We start from the raw sequence: 19,260 nt of genomic DNA on the forward strand, positions 1-19,260 counted from the left end.
GCCCCACAAGTGCTTGGAGTGTGGGAAGAGCTTCAGGCAGAGCAGCACCCTGATCAGCCACCAGATGATCCACACTGGGGAATGGCCCTACGAGTGTGGGGAGTGTGGGAAGAGCTTCAGCTGCAGCTCAGAAATCAGCAGGCACGAACACATCCACACTGGGGAGAGGCTCTACGAGTGTCCTGAGTGTCAGAAGAGGTTTCAGACCAGCTCCAGTCTCTACCTGCATGAGCGAATTCACACAGAGGAGAGGCCCTTCCTCTGCCCCGACTGCGGGAAGTGCTTCAAGCACAGCTCCACGCTCATCACCCACCGGTGCATCCACACTGGGGAGAGGCCCTACAAGTGTCCCCAGTGTGGGAAGAGCTTCACCAGCAGCTCTCACTTGACGAGACACCAATGGAGGCACCAGTAAGGAAAGGCCTGCAAATGCCTCGATTGCAGGAACAGCTTCATGCACCACTCCAGCTTTATCCCCCATGGGAGAATGCACATTGGGAAGAGCCCTGGTGATCCGTGTTCCCTGTGATCCATGCTGGGAAGACACCTGTCCCTTTTGTTGCCCCTACCAATGATGTGATGTGGGATTGGAGAACATGAGGGTCTGGCCATGGTTCTGTCATTACATTCACTCCCACCTCAGGTAATTGCCAGGGGCAGGAAAGGGACTCTCTCTCTCTCTCTCTCTCTCTCACCCCTGAGGAGAAGGGTGTCCTTTCCAGACAGGAGGAAATACATTGCCAGGAAGAGCCAATTGTTGATGTTGATGTTTTCTCTGTAAACAGTTTTATTTATCCCTTCTGTTATCAATGTTGTTTCTGTTCCTGTTTGTTCCTCATCTCGTTGCTGTTCCCAATAAATTGTTCTTCTCCCAGCCCGGGATCTTTGCCTTTGGTGCTTTCCATTGGAGGCGGGAGGGCAGCGAGGGCAGCGCGGTTTTAGCGGGAGCAGGAAATTGGGGAATCCCATTGCTGAAGCCCGGCCCGTGGAAACCGAGCATCCCAGCTGGTGGCAGCCCTGGTGGCCATGGCAGCAGCCTTGGGAGCGGGTCCCTGGCTGGGGCTGTGGGAACCTCTTCCCTCTGGTGCCCAGGGACAGGAGTGGAGGGAGCGGCTGCAGCTGAGTCGGGGCAGGCTCAGGTTGGATGTCAGGAAAAGGTTTTTGCCCAGAGGCTGCTGGGGCCCTGGCCAGGCTCCCCAGGGAAGGCTCCCAGCTCCAGGGCTCTCTGAGCTGCAGCAGCGTTTGGCCAGCGCTGCCAGGCCCAGGCTGGCATTGTTGGGGTGTCCTGTGCAGGGCCAGCAGTTGGACTGGAGGATCCTGATGGGTCCCTCCCAGCTCAGCCAATTCTGTGCTTCTGGGATCCCATCAGCCTGGGGATGGGGCTGCCAATGGTTGCCATGGCAACGGGCTCTGGCTGCAGGCCTGAGCTGGTGTCCATGGCAACCACCCCTGGCATGGGGTCTCCATGGAGCTGCCAAGGGACTGAGCATAGCAACAGGGGGCTGGTGATGGTTGCCATGGAAACTGACCATAGCAACACGGGGCTGGTGATGGTGAATTAAGAGTTTAAAGAAACTGCAAGTGTTAAAATCTAGAGGAAGGTTAATTTAGTCAAGGGGGACAGTATTGGGAGAGAGGTAGAAATTATAAGGGATAGTTAATTATTAGCAGATAAAGTAGTTAAGTCCAGGGCAATATCTCTGCCTGTCAGAAATCACCTGCCTGTCTTTACTATGTTTAAAGAAGCAGGGTGGGATGTGGATTGAATTGTGGAAGAGGACTGTGGCCTGCACCTGGGCCCTGAAACTTGAGCTGTAGCCATGGGGTTGGAAAGCCTGCCAACAAGTCATACGTAAAGAGGTCAAATTGAGGAAGACATCTTTGCCTTCATCTGAAGGAGACCACTCCCATTTTAAAACCTCCCGACCCATTTGAAGTGAAAGACTGCACAAGCGTGAAGGAACTTTGGACTCAATTAGAATACTTTTTAATATGAAGTGGGGATAGGCAGGGTTAGGTAATGAATATGTATTAGGCACTTTGGAAATTATATGAATATATAAGACTTTTTCAGATAAATAGAGAGCCAGAGCCTGTAATTCTTTGCACATGCCTTTGGGAGATTACTCTGCTTGTATCTGGTGCTGTCAATAAGCACACCACTTTCTAACTTTAACTGCTTGGGGAGTTCTATTCCACACCTCATTTGATGACCGTGGCAGGACACTTCTCTGCCCCGGCGAGAGCAGCCAGGCTGAGCACGTCTCTGGGCACTGCCAGGACATTCCTTTCCTGGAGGGACCTACACTCTTGGCTGTTCATTGCAGGGACAGACAAGAACTGCTGGGACTGCGGATAATGGGTACGTTTAAATCTGTGTAAAGTAACCCACAAGCCGTACGCAGGGGAAGGGCTGTTGGTAAGCCACACAGAGACATCCTGCACACAACGTGAGCCTGTACAGTTTCCCTTTGGGTTTGTTGCCGGCAGAAGGATTTTCTGTGTTGATAAGGACCCGCTAGCAATTCTGGGGGTGAATTGAGCAAATTCTGGTTTATTGCTGCTATTTGATTGTGTGTTGTTATTTTGATCGTGTTTTGATTTTGATGTGTTTGTGTGAGCTGATTGGTGAGGTGAATGTGGGTGAATGCTAAGGTGCTGTATGCTGTGTGTTGAGAGGAGGTGAGCACTTTATCCCTTGAGATGCCCCTCCCCAGTGATTCTGTGTGTGGACTTTTTAGTTGCAGGGGATGGTATTCCCTTTAGCACCTGGTGGTTGGGTTTAACTGGTCCCTGCCAATGTTTTGGGTTTGGGTTTCACCAATGCCCTGCCTCTGGAACTTGGGAGGCAAGGGTCGGATGCTGTAACACGGTGTCTTTGTGGTCCCTTTTTGAGGGGTTTGTGAAGCCATAATGCCTTTATTTTCTTGGGTTTATTTGGTGTGGTTTGGGGTTTTGATGGTTAGTGTGTATTTTTAGTACAATACTGCCATACTGCCATCTTGTGTCAAAAGTTATAATGGCAAAAACCTGGTAATTTTTGCTTTGTGCAGCTGTGATTGTTGGCTATAGCTGTGTGTTGTTGGATGTCTTGTGGTGGCAGTTGAAGCTTGAGCCCGGGTTGAAATGGTTCAGCCCTTTAGGCCACCCCTTTTAGGATGGCTTTAGCTTGAACCGGTGTTTGTGGGTTGTTAGAGCTGTAACAGGGACAGCTTGTTGTATGAGAATAGTGGGGTGAGTTGACTCCCGGGATTTGAGCTATGGAAAGGGTTGCCAAGAACTATCAGAGTGATCTGATAGGCACTGCTAAATGATTAAAATATATGATGAAACAACACAACCCAGATTGGACTGACATTCAATTCCTGTTGGATGCTTTAACTGAGATGGAAAAGCAGTTAATTTTGAAAATTAACAGGAACTTCGTGGAAGACACTTGTAGACCAGCTGAACTTGATGCTAAGGAATTTTTCCCCCTTTGAGATCCATGATGGGATCGAACTAAACCAGAAGATTTGGCCAAACTGGAGGATTATCAGGAGATTATAATAAAGGGAATGGAAAGGTCAATCCCTAAAACCATAAACTGGGCTGCCCTATATGCAGTGAGACAAGGCCCTTCTGAAAGTCCTGAATTTTTAGACCACTTGTGGGAGGAAATGCATCATCATACATCTTTAGATCCTGATTCCCAGGATGGGATACAACAGTTAGTAAATTTGGCTTTGGGAAACAGGAGACATTAGGTGTAAGGTGTAGAAGATTTGGGGGCCTATGGGGTGAAATTTAGAAGCCTTATTAGAAGAGGCATGGAGGGGTTTTAGCAGTTGAGAGGAAGGATACAAACAAGGGATGAGAAAATTAATAGCAGTAGTAAGAGAAGAGGAAAAAGGGAGATGGCATATTCAAATTGCTTCCACAGGAGGTCATCAGCAGTGGAATTATAGGGCATGGATGGATGGCTGGTCCAAAAAGGGAATGAAGCTCATGTTCTGCAAGTCAAGGCATTTTCAGAGATGGCACCACAGAAACGGACTGTGGGATCTTGGCTCCAAAATGGTCATTAGTATTGTTGATGCATTCAGTCTTTAAGCTGTTACAGTGCAACAAGGTCACTGAATTATTATCTTTGTTATATTCATGTAACAGTGTCTAAAGTTGGACCCTTGGCTGAAATATCAATCCTGACATAAGTTTAGACAAAAAGTCCCGGTATTCAGTGGGACAGAAGAGGAAGAACTCCTTAAAATAGGAGCCAAGAAAGATAAGGAAGGGAAGTGGAAATTAGCAGATGGGAGGAAAATGTTGAATAAACCCCTTGCCAGGAAAATGCTAGAAGGCATACATGGAACAACACATTGGGGTACACAAGTACTAAGTGATCAATTTCTAAGGGATTTGGGATGCATAGGAATTTTTGGGATAGCTAAGCAGGTGACTGAACTGCTTGTGATATGTCAACAAGGAATAAGAAGATCATGAGGAAAACACCCAGGGGAGGGTGAGAACTAACCTTAGGGCCCTTTCAAAACATCCAAGGAGACTTTACTGAGCTTCCCCAGGTACAACAGCGGAAGTTTTTGCCAGTGATAGTAGATCACTTGACTCACTGGGTAGAGGTGGTACACACTGTGAAAGCCAATGCCAGTGTTGTGAGTAAAACACTTCTAGAATCAATCATTCCCCGATATGGGATGGCAAACAGGATTGATTCAGACCGGGGAACTCATTTTACATCAAAGATGTTGCAGAAAGTTGTTCAGGCCTGGGAATAAAATGGGAATTACACACTCCATGGCAACCACAGAGTTCCCGTTGGGTTGAGAGGATGTATCCAAATCTTAAAAGAGCTCTAGTTAAGCTAATGATTGAAACCCAAATGTCATGGATAAAATGTCTCCCTTTGGCCTTATTAAGAATTAGAACCCAACCCCTGTCAGATCTGGGGGTGTCACCCTATGAAATGATGTTTGGGTTTCCCTCCTGACCTCACCCCAGAAGGCTGCCACCTATGAGGAAGGGGAAGCCAATGCCAAGAAATAAGTGATGTCTATAGCACAAACCTTAGAAGGGCTAAGACATAAAGGGGCAATTCCTCAAAATACCACCCTGGATTTCAGAATCCATAATATTAATCCTGGGGATTGGGTGATGATTAAGCCATGGAGAGATCAGCCTCTAACTCCTCAGTGGGAAGGTCCCTTTCAGGCACTGCTCACCACCGAATTGGCCGTGCGAGCTGCAGAGTGGAGATGGACTCATGGCAACAGAGTCAAAGGCCCAGGAGAAGAACCCAAAGAGTGGACTGTAACATCCAGGCTGGGTGAAACAAGATTGACTCTCAAGCAGACACTGAGAGACAACCAGAAAAACACCAAGACGCCCAAAAATTAGAGTCAAGCTTCCACCAACCAGCTCGAGAACTGTCTTGCTGTTTTCATGTGTGAGAATTACCAGCATCTATTGAGGGGAAGTACACAAGGGACTGTAAAAGGTAATGGGACAGCTTCTTCAAGAAAATAAGACAAAGGAAAGAAGGTAAGACTGGGTTGGCCCCTTTGTTCGTTACCAAGTAGGCTCCATAGCCCTGCTGTGGGCAGCAACCCTGTAGGCATGGTAAGGTAGGGACAAAAGGCCATTCCAGACCTCTATCATTCCTCAGTTGTCTTTTAATTCAACAGGGACTGGAGGGCAGGACCGAGTTGGCCTCTGTACTCACCCCTAAGATGCACCAACTATGGGTAGCAGCCACACAGGCACGGTAGATGGGAGTCAAAGCCATACTGGACCTCTGGGATGCCCTTTTGCCCATTCCAAATGAGTGTGTCTAAGGAAAACCTGAGATTTTTTCTCCTGTTCCCACTGTCCTTGCCCACATCAACAGATGCTGGTATGACTCATTCAAGAGACAGGGAAATTTTTTACTTAACTGTTTGAGCAAAATGACTTATAGAAAAAGAAAAAGGGGGCTTGTTATAGATGAGTAATCCTATGGTTGACTCTCACAATTAAGGGGCGAATGTTAAATATATGTTAAGAGAAGGTTTGTAGCTGTACAGTTATCCTTCCCCTCCCCCGTGGATTGTTATCCCAGGATGGCCTCAGTAGTTGGGGCATTTGGGAGGGTTGGCTTGTTCCTACGGCAGCACCTGACTGTGGTGTTTGGGTTTGGGTTCTAATTCTGATGTTCACAGGGGTTCTTGGATGAGGGAAGAGATGAGAATGTTGACTCGATGTTTCAGAAGGTTTATTTATTATTTTATGATATATATTACATTAAAACTATACTAAAAGAATAGAATTAAATGTTTCATCAGAAGGCTGGCTAAGCTAAGAATAGAATGGAATGATAACAAAAGCTTCTGTCTCAAACAGAGTCCAAGCCAGCTGACCGTGATTTGCAATTTAATTAGAAACAACTCTATGAGACCAATCACAGATCCACCTGTTGCATTCCACAGCAGCAGATAACCATTGTTTACATTTTGTCCTGAGGCCTCTCAGCTTCTCAGGAGGAAACATCCTAAAGAAAGGATTTTTCATGAAAAGATGTCTGTGACACCTGACCTGCAATCAAGGTGTGAGACAGTGATCTCCACCACTGGACAGTGCAGAAGGAGTCGATTGACAAGACTTTGGGAGGGGCTGGAGGTATAAAAAGACAGAGCATCCATTTTGTAGATGAGCACATCCTGACTGAATCCTTTGCTCCTGGCACTGTGTTATTTTCTCTATTCAGTCTTCTGTTGTATTTTGATACGATTTTAATATTTTAAATTTTTGAAAGTAAAAATGGTTTCTCACATGAGGTTGGGGAATGTGGGGCAAGGTTGTCCACACTGGGTCAACTCTCAAGGTAAAACTTACCTGACAAGGTGAGACCTCCTTAGGAGCGGCCCTACATCAACATAAATCACAGAAAGCTGCAATCAGCTCTTCTCTAAAGAGAACAGTAATAAAATACACTCTTTAAAATAGGATTACTTATTTCTTAGAAGCTCATTGAAATATTTCTTCACAACTGTAAAAGGAAATCTGCCTAATAAACGCTCCAGAGCTGAGGGAAATTAAGGCAGAGCCATGGTGTGTCAGGACTTGCTTGACCCTAATGAGCCCTGTGGTGCATTTGGAGCTGAGCCCTGGAACCTCAGGGCCTGAGATTGCACAAACCTTTCCAGGAGTCAAAGTCAGAGGAAAAACTCAGAGTATCTCAAAGCATGAATGGGTCTCACTGAGGTCCATCCCCAACACAGGGTCCTCATGGACTCCTTGGAGGGGAGAATTGGAGGCCAGAATTGGAAAAAACACCTCTCAGAGATTCAGAGTGGAAAGGAACATCCAAAGTACCTTAAAAACCTTGAGTATCTGAAAGTATTAATGAGCCCCACTGAATGTCAGTACAAAGCCCTCAAGGGACTTATTAAAGCAGATAATTGAGACCATGATTACACAAACTTCTCACAGAGTCTGTATCAAAAGGGCAACACCAAATACCTTAAAATAACTGAAGTACCTTGAAGCATTAATGAGCTCATGAGTGTCATTACTGATAAAGGCTCTCAAGGGACTAATTAAAGCAGATAATTGGGGGCTGCAACTCCACAATCTTTCTCACAGAGTCTGTATCAAAAGGGAAACACCAAGTACCTTAAAATAACTGAAGTACCTTGAAGCATTAATGAGCCCCACTTTGTGTTGTTACTGACAAAGCCTCTCCAGGGACTAATTACAGCAGATAATTGGAGGCCATGATTGCACAAACCTCTCAGAGACTCCAAGGCCAAAGCCAAAGTCCTTTGAAAAACCTGCAGTCCCTGCAGGGAGCATGAAGGAGCCCCCAGGGCCATTGCTGAGCAAGGCTCCCCAGGGACTCCTTGCAGCAGATCCTTGAGGCCACTGGGATGTGGGCTAGGGGGGGATGCTGAGGGCAGGACAAGGGGCTGACAGTGCCCAGCCTGGCTGGGGCTGTGCCAGGAGGCCCCAGGGCCTCAGGACAAGGTGTCTCCTCCCAGCCCTTGCTGGCACAGACCCGTCTGTGCCCCAGGGCACCAAGACTTGGCTTCTCTTTGTCCCCACCTGTCATCACTGCCTGCAGTTCTCTGCTCTGCCTGGGGCCTGGGGACACTTGCTCAGTCCTGTCCCTCTCTGGGACCCATTAAAAGTCCAAGAAAGTTTGGAGTTGGATTCTGCCTTGGAGTTCTGGAGAGGTTTCTTCAGCTCCCTCTCAGGGACTGATGTTCAGGGCCTGAGCACAAAGGCCCAGAGGCTGATTAAAGTCCTTGTGCTGTGTCTGTGCTGCTGAGCTGGGCTGGGCTCCTGGCCCAGAGGCAGCTCCTGGTCACCAAGAAGAGCTTCAAAAGCACATTTCTCTGGATGAGCAGCTCTTCTGCCAGCCCAGCAGGGCTGGGGCACTGCCTGCAGCCAGCGCGGGCACAGCACAGAGGCACAGAGAGCTTCAATCAGTCAGGGCTGGGAAGGGGCTGAGAAGTGCCTGGGGCACAATCACTGCCAGCCCTTGGCACAGGAACCTCTGGCTGCAGGACAATGCAGCTGCAGCTCCTGGAGCCATCTCCTCAAGCTGGAACATGCCAATGCCTGCAGAGCCTGTGAGTACATTCTCTGCTTGTCTCTTGTGCAGAGCAGCCAGGGGTGCCCAGGGCTGTCCTGCAGAGCAGGGTCCTGCAGCCCAGGGCGCTGTGCTGGGGCAGGGACTCTGCTGCCTGCCAGGGACAGCTCTCAGCAAGCCCTGGCAGCTGCTCCCAGCACTGGGGGACAAGATCTGGCTGGGAGGAGACAGCTGGTGAGGCTTGGGAGTGTTCTCCTTGTGTGGGGAGGATGCTGCATTGTTCAGGACTGCTCCCAGCATGGCATTTAACTGCAGAACATTTCCAAGTAGATTATACAGGGAGCACAGCAAAGCCCAGGCCGGAGAAAAGGGAAAATCCTGCTTTTTTAATCTATTGCTCTGGGTTGCCTGGATGGGAAATTGCACATAGATATTCATTTCTCAGTTCAGGCTAAGAAAAATAAAAATAGATTTTCTCTCATATCTGAATAAATTCAGCAGTGACAGAAATCAGCCCTTAGACGCAGCCTCAGAGCCGCTTTTCCAGCCTCCTCAGGGTTGCTCTGACGTTGCCATCAGAGCCTGCAGAGCAAGAGCTGCCCCTGGGCAGTGCCTGAGCTGGGAGGGCTCTGCAGGGCAGAGCTGAGCCCCCAGGGCTGGGCTGGGCTCTGGCAGCACTGGCAGGGCCCAGCCCTGGGCACAGGGAAGCAGCTGCTGGCAGGGACAGCTCCAGGCAGCAGAGCCCTGGGCAGGCAGTGGGGGGAAAGTGCCCCCAGGCTGTGCTGGGATATTTCAAGTCTTCTCCAAACCAAACTATTCCATGTTTATGTTTTTTACAGATCCCTATGCCAAAGCACCCACAAATGTCCAACAGCAGCTCCATCAGGCACTTCCTGCTGCTGGCATTGGCAGACACGCGGCAGCTGCAGCTCCTGCACTTCTGCCTCTTGCTGGGCATCTCCCTGGCTGCCCTCCTGGGCAACGGCCTCATCATCAGCGCCGTAGCCTGCGGCCACCACCTGCACACGCCCATGTTCTTCTTCCTGCTCAACCTGGCCCTCGCTGACCTGGGCTCCATCTGCACCACTGTCCCCAAAGCCATGCACAATTCCCTCTGGGACACCAGGGACATCTCCTATACAGGATGTGCTGCACAAGTATTTTTCTTTCTCTTCTTTATCGCAACAGAGTTTTCCCTGCTGACCATCATGTGCTACGACCGCTACGTGTCCATCTGCAAACCCCTGCACTACGGGACCCTCCTGGGCAGCAGAGCTTGTGCCCACATGGCAGCAGCTGCCTGGGCCAGTGCCTTTCTCTATTCACTGCTGCACACGGCCAATACATTTTCCCTGCCCCTTTGCCATGGCAATGCCCTGGGCCAGTTCTTCTGTGAAATCCCTCAGATCCTCAAGCTGTCCTGCTCCAAATCCCAACTCAGGGAATTTGGGCTCATTGTTGTTAGTGTCTGCTTCTGTTTTGGCTGTTTTGTGTTCATTGTTTTCTCCTACGTGCAGATCTTCCAGGCTGTGCTGAGGATCCCCTCTGAGCAGGGACGGCACAAAGCCTTTTCCACCTGCCTCCCTCACCTGGCCGTGCTCTCTCTGTTCCTCAGCACTATTATCTTTGCTCACCTGAAGCCCCCCTCCATGTCCTCCCCATCCCTGGATCTGGCCCTGTCAGTTCTGTACTCAGTGGTGCCTCCAGCCCTGAACCCCCTCATCTACAGCCTGAGGAACCAGGAGCTCAAGGCTGCAGTGTGGAGACTGATGACTTGATGGTTTTGGAAACATTAAACTGCTGGCCAATTTCTGAAAATCACTTGTAATAAAAGTTGTTTTTGATACTTCTTGTTGGTTTCATTTTGGAGGTTCTTTTTCTTTGTTTTACCTTATTAATCTTTTCTGAATCTGTTAGATTGGATGTGACCTACACACACGTGATTAGGGTCAAAGAAGAAAATGTTTTTATATTTCATGTTCTCTAGTTTATATACTTTTAAGAAAACATCATTTTAAGTCATTAATTATATCACAATAACTTATTATATTCATTAGAACAAAGCTATGAGTATCAATATATTTGGCAAAAGTTTTACAGAAAATTAATAAGCTATGCATACAAATTTACTTATGCATCTAGTCTACCTAACCAAAATTTACATGTATCTCTTCTAATCTATTTCCATGCTAATGCTTTGTCTCCTTTCTTGCTATGGATACACTCTAAAATCATCAATTGTTATTTCATCTTATACCTCAGCTTTGCTTGTAAGTTAGCTGTCAAGCCCAACTCTATCGTCCACGGAGAAATGTCATTGTTTCTGCCATTTCCCCTTTTGTTTGTCTCCACCTTTCCTGTGATCACAGACTGTGTCAATGAGGGGCTGTGCTCTCGGTGGCTTTAAAGGACCTAAAGGATGTCCCAGCAGAGTTTTCTGCAGAGATGCCCTTTTGTTGCCTTCTCTGGAGCTGCAGCAGCAATGTCTGTGTGCAGAGCTGGGGGCAGATCAGGGCTGGCCCAGCAGCTGTGCCCAGCAGCAGCAGCAGCAGCACTTGGTGTTGCCAGTGCTGCTGCCGTGGCCCTGCCCCGCTGCCCTGGTGGCCCTGGTGTTGCTGCAGGGCCTGAGTGCTCTCGGGGCCGGGCACAGCCCTGGGGGTGGCAGTGCCGGGGCTGCAGCAGGGACAGGCCATGTAATATAAATCACCTTTGATAATTCTTTTGGGTTTGGTTGTGGGTTTGTTCTTTTTTTCCCCATGTTTCAGTTTTTTAATATTGTCCACAAAGAAAAGCCATTGGTTTTGCCATTTACCATTTTGTTTCTCTCCATCTTCCCCATGGCCACAGACTGTGTCAGTGAGGGGCTGCACTCCGTGTGGTTTTAAAGGAAGAAAAGGACCTCCTAGCAAAGTTTTTTCCAGAGATCCCCTTGTGTTCCCTTCTCTGGAGCTGCAGCAGCAACGTCTGTGTGCAGAGCTGGGGGCAGATCACTGCTAGCACAGGAGCTCTGCTCCTGCTGGCCACACCATTCCTGATCCAGGCCAGGAGCCATTGGCCTTCTTGGCCACCTGGGCACACTGCTGCCTCATGTCCAGCCTGCTGTCCATCAGTCCCTGCAGGTCCCTTTCTGCCTGGCTGCTCTCCAGACACTCTGTCCCCAGCCTGTAGTGCTGCAGGGGTTGTTGTGGCCAAAGTGCAGGGCCCGGCACTTGGACTTGTTCAACCTCACCTTGTTGGATTCATCCTGCCAAGGTTCCGGTGCAGACCACTCGTATGTTCCCTCAGATCAACACTCACATCCAGCTTGGTGACATCTGCAAAGATGTCCTTGGTTCCACGGAGCCCCTCAGTGTCACAATGGCCTTATGGTCACATCAGGCCCTGCACTGTCACACTGGTCTCCTTGGTTCCATGGGTCCCCAAAATGTGAGAATGGACTCCTTGGTTTCATGGGGCTTCACAGTGTCACCATGTTCTCGCTGGTGCTGCAGTTCCACCGTGGCCCCTTGGTTCCACAGGGCCCCAGGGTGTCACAATGGCCCCAAAGTGTCCCAATCATCACAGAATGACAGAATCAAATAGGCTGGAAAAGACCTTTGGGATCATCAAGTCCAACCAATGCCCTAATACTGCCTTGTCACCCAAACCATGCCACTGAGTGCCACTGGAGAGGGACAGTGACTCTGCCACCTCCCCCCTGGCCAGCCCATTCCAGTTCCCACTCACCCTTTCCGTGAAGAACTCCTTCCTATTGTCCAGCCTGAGCCTCCCCTGGTGCAGCTTGAGGCTGTGTCTTCTTGTCCTGCCCTCCAGCAGATCCACACTCACACCCAGCTCGGTGCCATCTGCAATTTGTGAATGCTGGACTCGATCCCCTCACCCAGACCATCAGTGAAGATATTAAACAGGACTGGGCCCAGCACAGATCCCTGGGGACAGCACCAGTGCCTGGACACCAGCTGGGTGCAGCAGCATCCCCACCACTCTCTGGGCCCAGCCTCCAGCCAGCTCTTAAATCTCCCAGCCAGGAGGGAACCTGCCCAAGCCGTGGGCTGCAGCTTTTCCAGGGAATGCTGTCAGAGACAGAGTCAAAGGCTCTGCTGGAATCCAGGCACACAACATCCACAGCCTTTCCCACATCCACAGCTGGGTCACCTGGGCATAAAAGGAGACCAGGTTGGTCGGGCAGGACCTGCCACCCCTAAATCCACGCTGGCTGGCTCTGATCCCTGGGCCATCCTGTGGGTGCCCTGTGATGGCACTCAAGGTGATCTGTTCCATAACCTTGCCAGGCACCCAGGTCAGGCTGACAGGCCTGGAGTTCCCCAGCTCCTCCTGCCAGCCCTTCCTGGGGATGGGCTCACACTGGCACCTCCAGTGCTCTGGGCCCTCCCTGCTGAGCCAGGACTGATGGTAAATGATGGAGAGCAGCTTGGGGAGCTCATCCACAGCTCCCTCATCCCCCTAGGATGGATCCCATCTGATCCCATACACCTGTGAGCATCTGAGTGGCTCAGCAGGTCCCCAGCTGCTTCCTCCTGGATTCCAGGGGGCTGTTCTGCTCCCTGTGCCCATCTACCAGCTCAGGAGAACACTTGTCCTGGAGACAACCTGTCCTAATATTGAAAATTGAGACAAACAAGGTGTTAAGTCGCTTAGCCTTTTCCTTATCTTTAGTTACTATATTTTCCACTTTATCCAATCAAGAGTAGAGGTTCTCCTTATCCCACGATTCACTATTAATTTATTTTTAGACACATTTTCTATTATTTTTTACACAAGTGGACAGGTTAAGCTCTAATTGAGGTTTCACTTCTTTCCTTTTCTTTCTGCATAACCTAATAACATCCTTAAACACTGCCTAAGTTTCCTGACCTTGTGTCGAGAGGTGATGCTCGATCTTCCTTCCCTTGACTTCCCACAAAAGCTCCATGCGCAGCCAGGCCAGTCATTTTCATCACCAGCTCATCTTTTGCCACACTGGGACAGGCTGCTCTTCCCCCTTAAGATTACCTTCTTGAAATGTGTGTCCTTCCTGGACCCCTTTGATTTAAAGGGCTCTTTCTTTTTAAAAAAGTCAGTACCTGATTTTATATTCCCCAAATCAGCATCCTAAACAGGCCAAAGTCTGCCCTTCCTAATTCCAGTGTAGAGGTTTTGTTGCTGCCCCTCCTTCTTTCACAGAACATTGAAAACTTGATTATTTCATGGTCACTGTGCCCCAGGCAGCCTCTGAGCCCCACATCTGCCCCCAGCCCTTCTCTGTCTGTGAACAGCAGCAGACAGAGCTTTCCTTGGCAGTGGGAGTGTTACCAAAGATTCGGTAAAACAGAAAACTCCTTAACCCCCGTGTAGCATTAAGAAGCATCATTCTTTATTCAGCTGGATGCATGGGGGAGAGCTCCTCTCAAAGCCCTGCAGGCTGAGCACAGGAAAGTTTCTATTTATTTTCTGCATTTTGCTCACATATTCATTGATTGTCCTGGACTTAACATACGTATGATTATCATTTCCCCAAAATAATTGACATATTTCCCCTCCTTTTTACCCAAGCATTCCTCTGTCCTGGGGGTCTCTCTGGTGGTCCCTGGAGAACAAGCACCAGGTGTGAGCTCACCTGGTGTAGGCAATTGATTATCTGGTAACATGAGGTCACAGAGTGGGCTATGACATCACAGAGTGGGTAATATGACATCATTGAGCAGCTATGATGTCATAGACTGCCTCTGTGACATCATTAGGAAGCGGTCTAACATCACAGATTAGACTATGACATCACAGAGTTGGCTGTGACATCAGAGACCAGCTGTGTGACATTAGAGAAGGGGCTGTGAGCTCACAGAGCAGGCTGTGACATCCCAGAGGGGCTGTGTGACATCCCAGCAGGGCTGTGTCAGGTCACTGGGTTGGTCACTCCGCCCCAGCTCCCCCTCACAGTTTCTCCCAACAAGTCCAATGCTGTCCATGCCCAGCAGGGTCCCTGTCCCCCGGGATCCCCCCGGCCCACCTGGAGCCACAGCCTCCACCAAAGGATGTTCCACAGGATCCACCCCAGAGCCTGACATGGGGACAAGGGGCCAGGGCTGTGTGACCAGGACATCAAGGACGGGGATTATCCAGGTCACTGTGGCCTTGTTTGGGTTGCCCAGGGCAGGAAAGATGTCTGGCAGCTTGAGCAGGGTCTGGGAAGGGCCTCCAAGGTGGGGCTGGAGCCCTTGGGCTGTGAGCAAAGGCTGAGGGTGCTGGGCTTGTCCAGCCCGGAGCAGGGAAGGCTGAGGGGCTCCTCATCCCAGCCTGGCAGTGCCAGCGAGGAGGGGATGGAGAACACAGAGCCAGGCTCTTCACCGGGGGCCTGGTGGGAGACAAAAGCCAATGGGTGGAAGGGGAAAGAGGGGAGATCAGCCAGGACAGGAGGAGATGAAATGAGTCAGGCTGGTTTCAGCATTTCCTCAGCACCAAGAGCAGCCTGGCCTCCCTTCTCCATCCACCACTGACAGCTTTGCAAATCGGGAATTGTTGGAGCTGTTTTGTCCCCACTCCAGGATGAGCATCCTGATTTAAAAACTTAATTGTGTTTATGTCTATCAAACAACCACATTTTGTCTAAAATTAATTCTAGTATGGAAATCCCCTGTGGATGGTGGACTCCTCAGGCACGGCTGGGACATTGCACATAGCTCAGGGATGAGTGTGATTGGTTTTAAATAGCATTCTGTTCAACCGTGGTCTTTTGGCCATGAGGAGAAACTTTCTGTGCCTCTGAATCTCACCAGTTCCTGAACCCCAAAGGCCACAAACCTTATGAGTGTTGGTTCCCACTCCAGTGGTGGCACTTGGACCTCCCTCCATGCCCAGAGCAGAGCTCCCTTGTCCCAGAAAGTCCCTGGTGAAAGAGGGATGAAGGAAACAGGACAGGCTGGGGGGGACCAGGGCAGGGCAGAGCCAGGGAGAAAAAAGACTTTTGCATTGGATGGAGCTGTGCCTTCCCTTGGCTTTGCTGGCTGACAAGAAATGAACATCCCTCTGTGTCTCTGGCAGCTCCTTCTCCAAGGAAAGCAGGTGGGAGTTGGAACCAAGGAGCTGAAAGCTGCAGGTGCAGCCTGGGCTGGAGGGAGCTGAGATTTGCACAAGGCTGCTCTGAGTGCCAGGGCTTGGATGGGAGAAATGGTGGGGTGGGGGTAGGGACAGGGTCTGATTGATTGTCAGCCATGAAGGGTCTTGATTTTCATATCTATTCAAACTGTATGAGGAGGTACTTGGATTCAGTGTCAATTGGAGATTGCACATATCAGTGAATTAAAAGGAAAAAAACCTGAACAGGACTAAAATATTTATTCTCATTGTCTTTTTAAATATATTGCATTCACTTTGGATATATGACTGAGATCAGCCTAATTAAGCACAAAAAGATTTGGACACCGAAATCAAATTATTCCCAGAGGCTTGGCTTGTTCAGGTGTTCTGAATGTTCATGAGCCCTGGGACACTGAATTCCTGCACTGAAGAGCTGAAGGCTGAACAAGCCTCTGGAGCAGTGAAATTCAGCAGCAGCCTCCAAGTTGCTGAGGATGTCAGCAGCCCCCAGTGAGGCCATCCCTGCCCAGAGACCGTGGGGGAATGGGCAGACAAGGAGAGCGTCCCTGGGGCTGGGGCAGCACAACTCAGAGGCAGCAGCGGCTCCAGCTGGGCAATGGAGTGTGGAATGTGGCTGGGAAAGCCCTGCCTGGGCTGGGCCAAGCAGGACACACAAGCCCTGACCCCCATCCACTAAAAAACTGTATCAACGAGACATTTAAAAGGAATTACAATTGTGTGTATACACTTAGTTGGACACACTGGAGAAATATCAGCAAGAGATTCTCAGGAGCTCAAAACAACAAAACAGTAACTTCCTCGCCCACACACAAAATGTTTTGAGCCAACAATCTCCTCCAGTTTCTCACAGTAAGGCAATTTTGCAGGTGAAATCCCAATTCTGGCCATGGGCATCTGGATGAGAAGGAAAATTATTTTCCATAGGAAGGGAAGCACACTCCCCCTGTGTTTAGAAGGCAGGTGAGAGCCTCACTAGGCCAAGACCATCCAGACTTGTCAGGAATGGCAGATTTTTTCTGGGAGCAGTCTTTGCTTTTAGGGAATTTTGGAGGTGCAAGCCCAATCTCAGTCATGGGCATCTGGAGAAGCAGGACAGGTCTCTTCCATTGGGAAGGAAAGCATGGAGCCCCAGTGTTTCAGCAGCAGATGAGAAGAGACCCTCAACATGCCAAGGTCAGCTGGACCAGTCAGGTGGTCCCTGGGAGGCCAAGCCAGCCAAACCTGTTCCACGTTCTTTTGGTTTTATGGCGCCCCATAGTGTCACAATGGCTCCTTGGACCCATGGGGCCTCTCAGTGTCATAATGGTGCTTTGATTCCATGGGGTCCAGCAGTATCACAATAAACCCTTCTTTCAATTGGGTTCCACAGTGCCACAGTGGCCCCAAGGTTCCAGAAGGCCCCGCAGTGTCACAATGGTCCCAATGATGCCATTAGGCCCCACGGTGTCACAATGGTCTCCGTGGTTCCCCAGGCCTCCACAATGTCACGGGACTCCTCTGTTCAATGAGCCCTGCAATGTCACAATGGACCTTTGGAGCCTGGGGGTTTGCAGTGTCACAATGGTCTCCTTTGGCTCCACAGTGTCACAATGGACCACTGATGACACAAGGGCCTGCAATGCCACAATAGACCTTTGGTTCCATTCAGCCCTGCAGTGTCACAAAGGCCTCTTGGTTTCCCAAGGCCTCACAGTATCACAATGGTCCTCTTGGTTCTGTGGGGATCCCCAGGGTCACAATGGCCTCACTTGTTCCATGAGGCCTCACAGTGTAACAATGCTTTGCTTATTCCATGGGCCTCACAGTGTCACAATGGTCTCCATGATCCCATGAGTCGCCTCAGTGTCACAATTGTCTCCTTGGTTCCCTGGTGCCCCACAGTGTCACAATGGCCCCTTGGTTGTTCCACGAGGCTGTGAAGTGTTTTAATGGTCTCTCTATGGTTCCATGAGGCCCTGCAATGCCACAATGGACCTTTGGCTCCATGAGGCCCCGCGGTGACACAATGGACCCTTGGTTTGATGGGGCCTCTCACTTTCACAATGATCCCTACATTCCATGAAGCCTCACAGCGCCAGTACGGTCCCCTTGATTCCATGAGGCCCAGCAAGGTCACAATGGTCTCCATGATTCCATTCAGCCCCACAGTGTCACAATGGTCCCTTGGTCTCACAAGCCCCAGCAGTGTCACAATGGTCCCTTGGTTCCATGGCCCTGTGCTGCTGCATTCCTCCCTCCCCTTCTCAGGCCGCCCTGCCAGCTGAGAAATGCTCCTTGGGCCTCGGCCTTGGCCAACAGCCCCTGGGCTCAGCTCCTCTGCAGCTCATCACAAACACTGTCTGCTCCAGGCACTGCTGCTGCCCAACCAGCTCCTGCTTTCTGGAGGAGCAGCCCTGGGAACTGGTTTTGTTCCCTCAGTGGCACAACATCCCTGTTCTCACACTGCCAAAGAAAGCTGTTGGTGCCAAGTGCGGCCAGGATGAACCATTGCTGGGACTGAAGCCCCTCTCTTGGGGCCCTGCAAACAGCGCTCCAAAAGGAGCCCTTGGAGCTCTCCTGGGCCAGCGACTCCCTCTGAGTGGGGGCTCTCCCAGCCGGGAACTCTCCCGTTTGCGGCACTCGGGGATCCCCAACAATGATGGAGCCTGGGCCGATCCCCCCACTCCTCCAGGCTCAGCCCTTCACCCGCTGGGGAGATGCCAAAGGATCCACAGGGAGCATTTCCTGCCCTCAGGGGAATTTCTGCCAGGTGCCTTGCACTGTCTCTTTGTGTCTGTGTGCACACAGGAGTGCCCGTGCTGGGGAAATGTGGCAGAAATGCTGCTCTCTGAGCGGTTTGAGTGCCTTGGATAGTTGAGTCAGTCAGATATCCAAATATCAGTAAGTAAGGTTAAGTCACAAGGTCTAAACTAAGTTAAATGCTCCTAAGAGTTGTTCTGTTTCTAAGTTGTTAAGTAATTTAAATTATTAGCTAAGTTAAGGATTGTTAAGTCTTATTCCTCTGTTAAATTGCAAAGTCATAGATAAGAAGTTAGGTTAAATACTGTTAAGTGCTGTTCTTTTATTAAATTGTGAAGTTGATGGTATCAGTTAAGGTTAAGGTATAACTTAAGTCCTGTAAAGTTTGAGCTCTTTGAACCTTTAGGCCATATTCCTTTTTTCCTATCCCTCACTGTCCTTGTGTAACAAACTCATACAGGGACAGTTCTCAGCTCATTTCTGTTTTCCTTACCTGGATTTTGTTTGGTTTTGTTGTTGCTTTGTTTTCTTGCTATGCCTGAAATGTCCCGTCAGGAGCACAGTGACTCTTGCCAAGGAACTTTGTGCTGCTGTCCCTTAATATTAAATCTGGTTTTTGCTGATCCCTTGCTGGGGATTTTTTCAGCGCTCTCAAGGCCTCGTTGGTAGCAGGGTGAAGGAGCCCTGGCCCCAGGCTCTGGCCCTGGGGGACACAGGGACGCTGCCGGGGGGTCCCTGTCCCCCTGTGCCACCCCCAGGGCCCCGGCCCCCCGTCCCCGTGTCAGGCTCTGGGGTCGATCTCGTGGAACATCCTCTGGGGGAGTCTGCAGCACCGGGGCCAGGGGGACCTGGGGGGACAG

General features: G+C 50.0%; 1 protein-coding gene across 1 annotated transcript; it reads left to right on the forward strand.

Annotated features, from left to right (window-relative positions):
- Window positions 1–9,429: 9,429 nt before the first annotated feature.
- On the forward strand, window positions 9,430–14,332 carry LOC118701241 (olfactory receptor 14J1-like). The gene is made up of 2 exons (XM_036405872.2): window positions 9,430–10,325; window positions 14,308–14,332. Exons 1-2 carry the CDS (start codon window positions 9,430–9,432, stop codon window positions 14,330–14,332), a joined length of 921 nt encoding a protein of 306 aa, XP_036261765.2.
- The last annotated feature ends 4,928 nt before the right edge of the window (window positions 14,333–19,260 follow it).

Source organism: Molothrus ater, unplaced genomic scaffold, assembly GCF_012460135.2.
Source record: "Molothrus ater isolate BHLD 08-10-18 breed brown headed cowbird unplaced genomic scaffold, BPBGC_Mater_1.1 matUn_MA534, whole genome shotgun sequence".
Classification (NCBI taxonomy): domain Eukaryota; kingdom Metazoa; phylum Chordata; class Aves; order Passeriformes; family Icteridae; genus Molothrus; species Molothrus ater.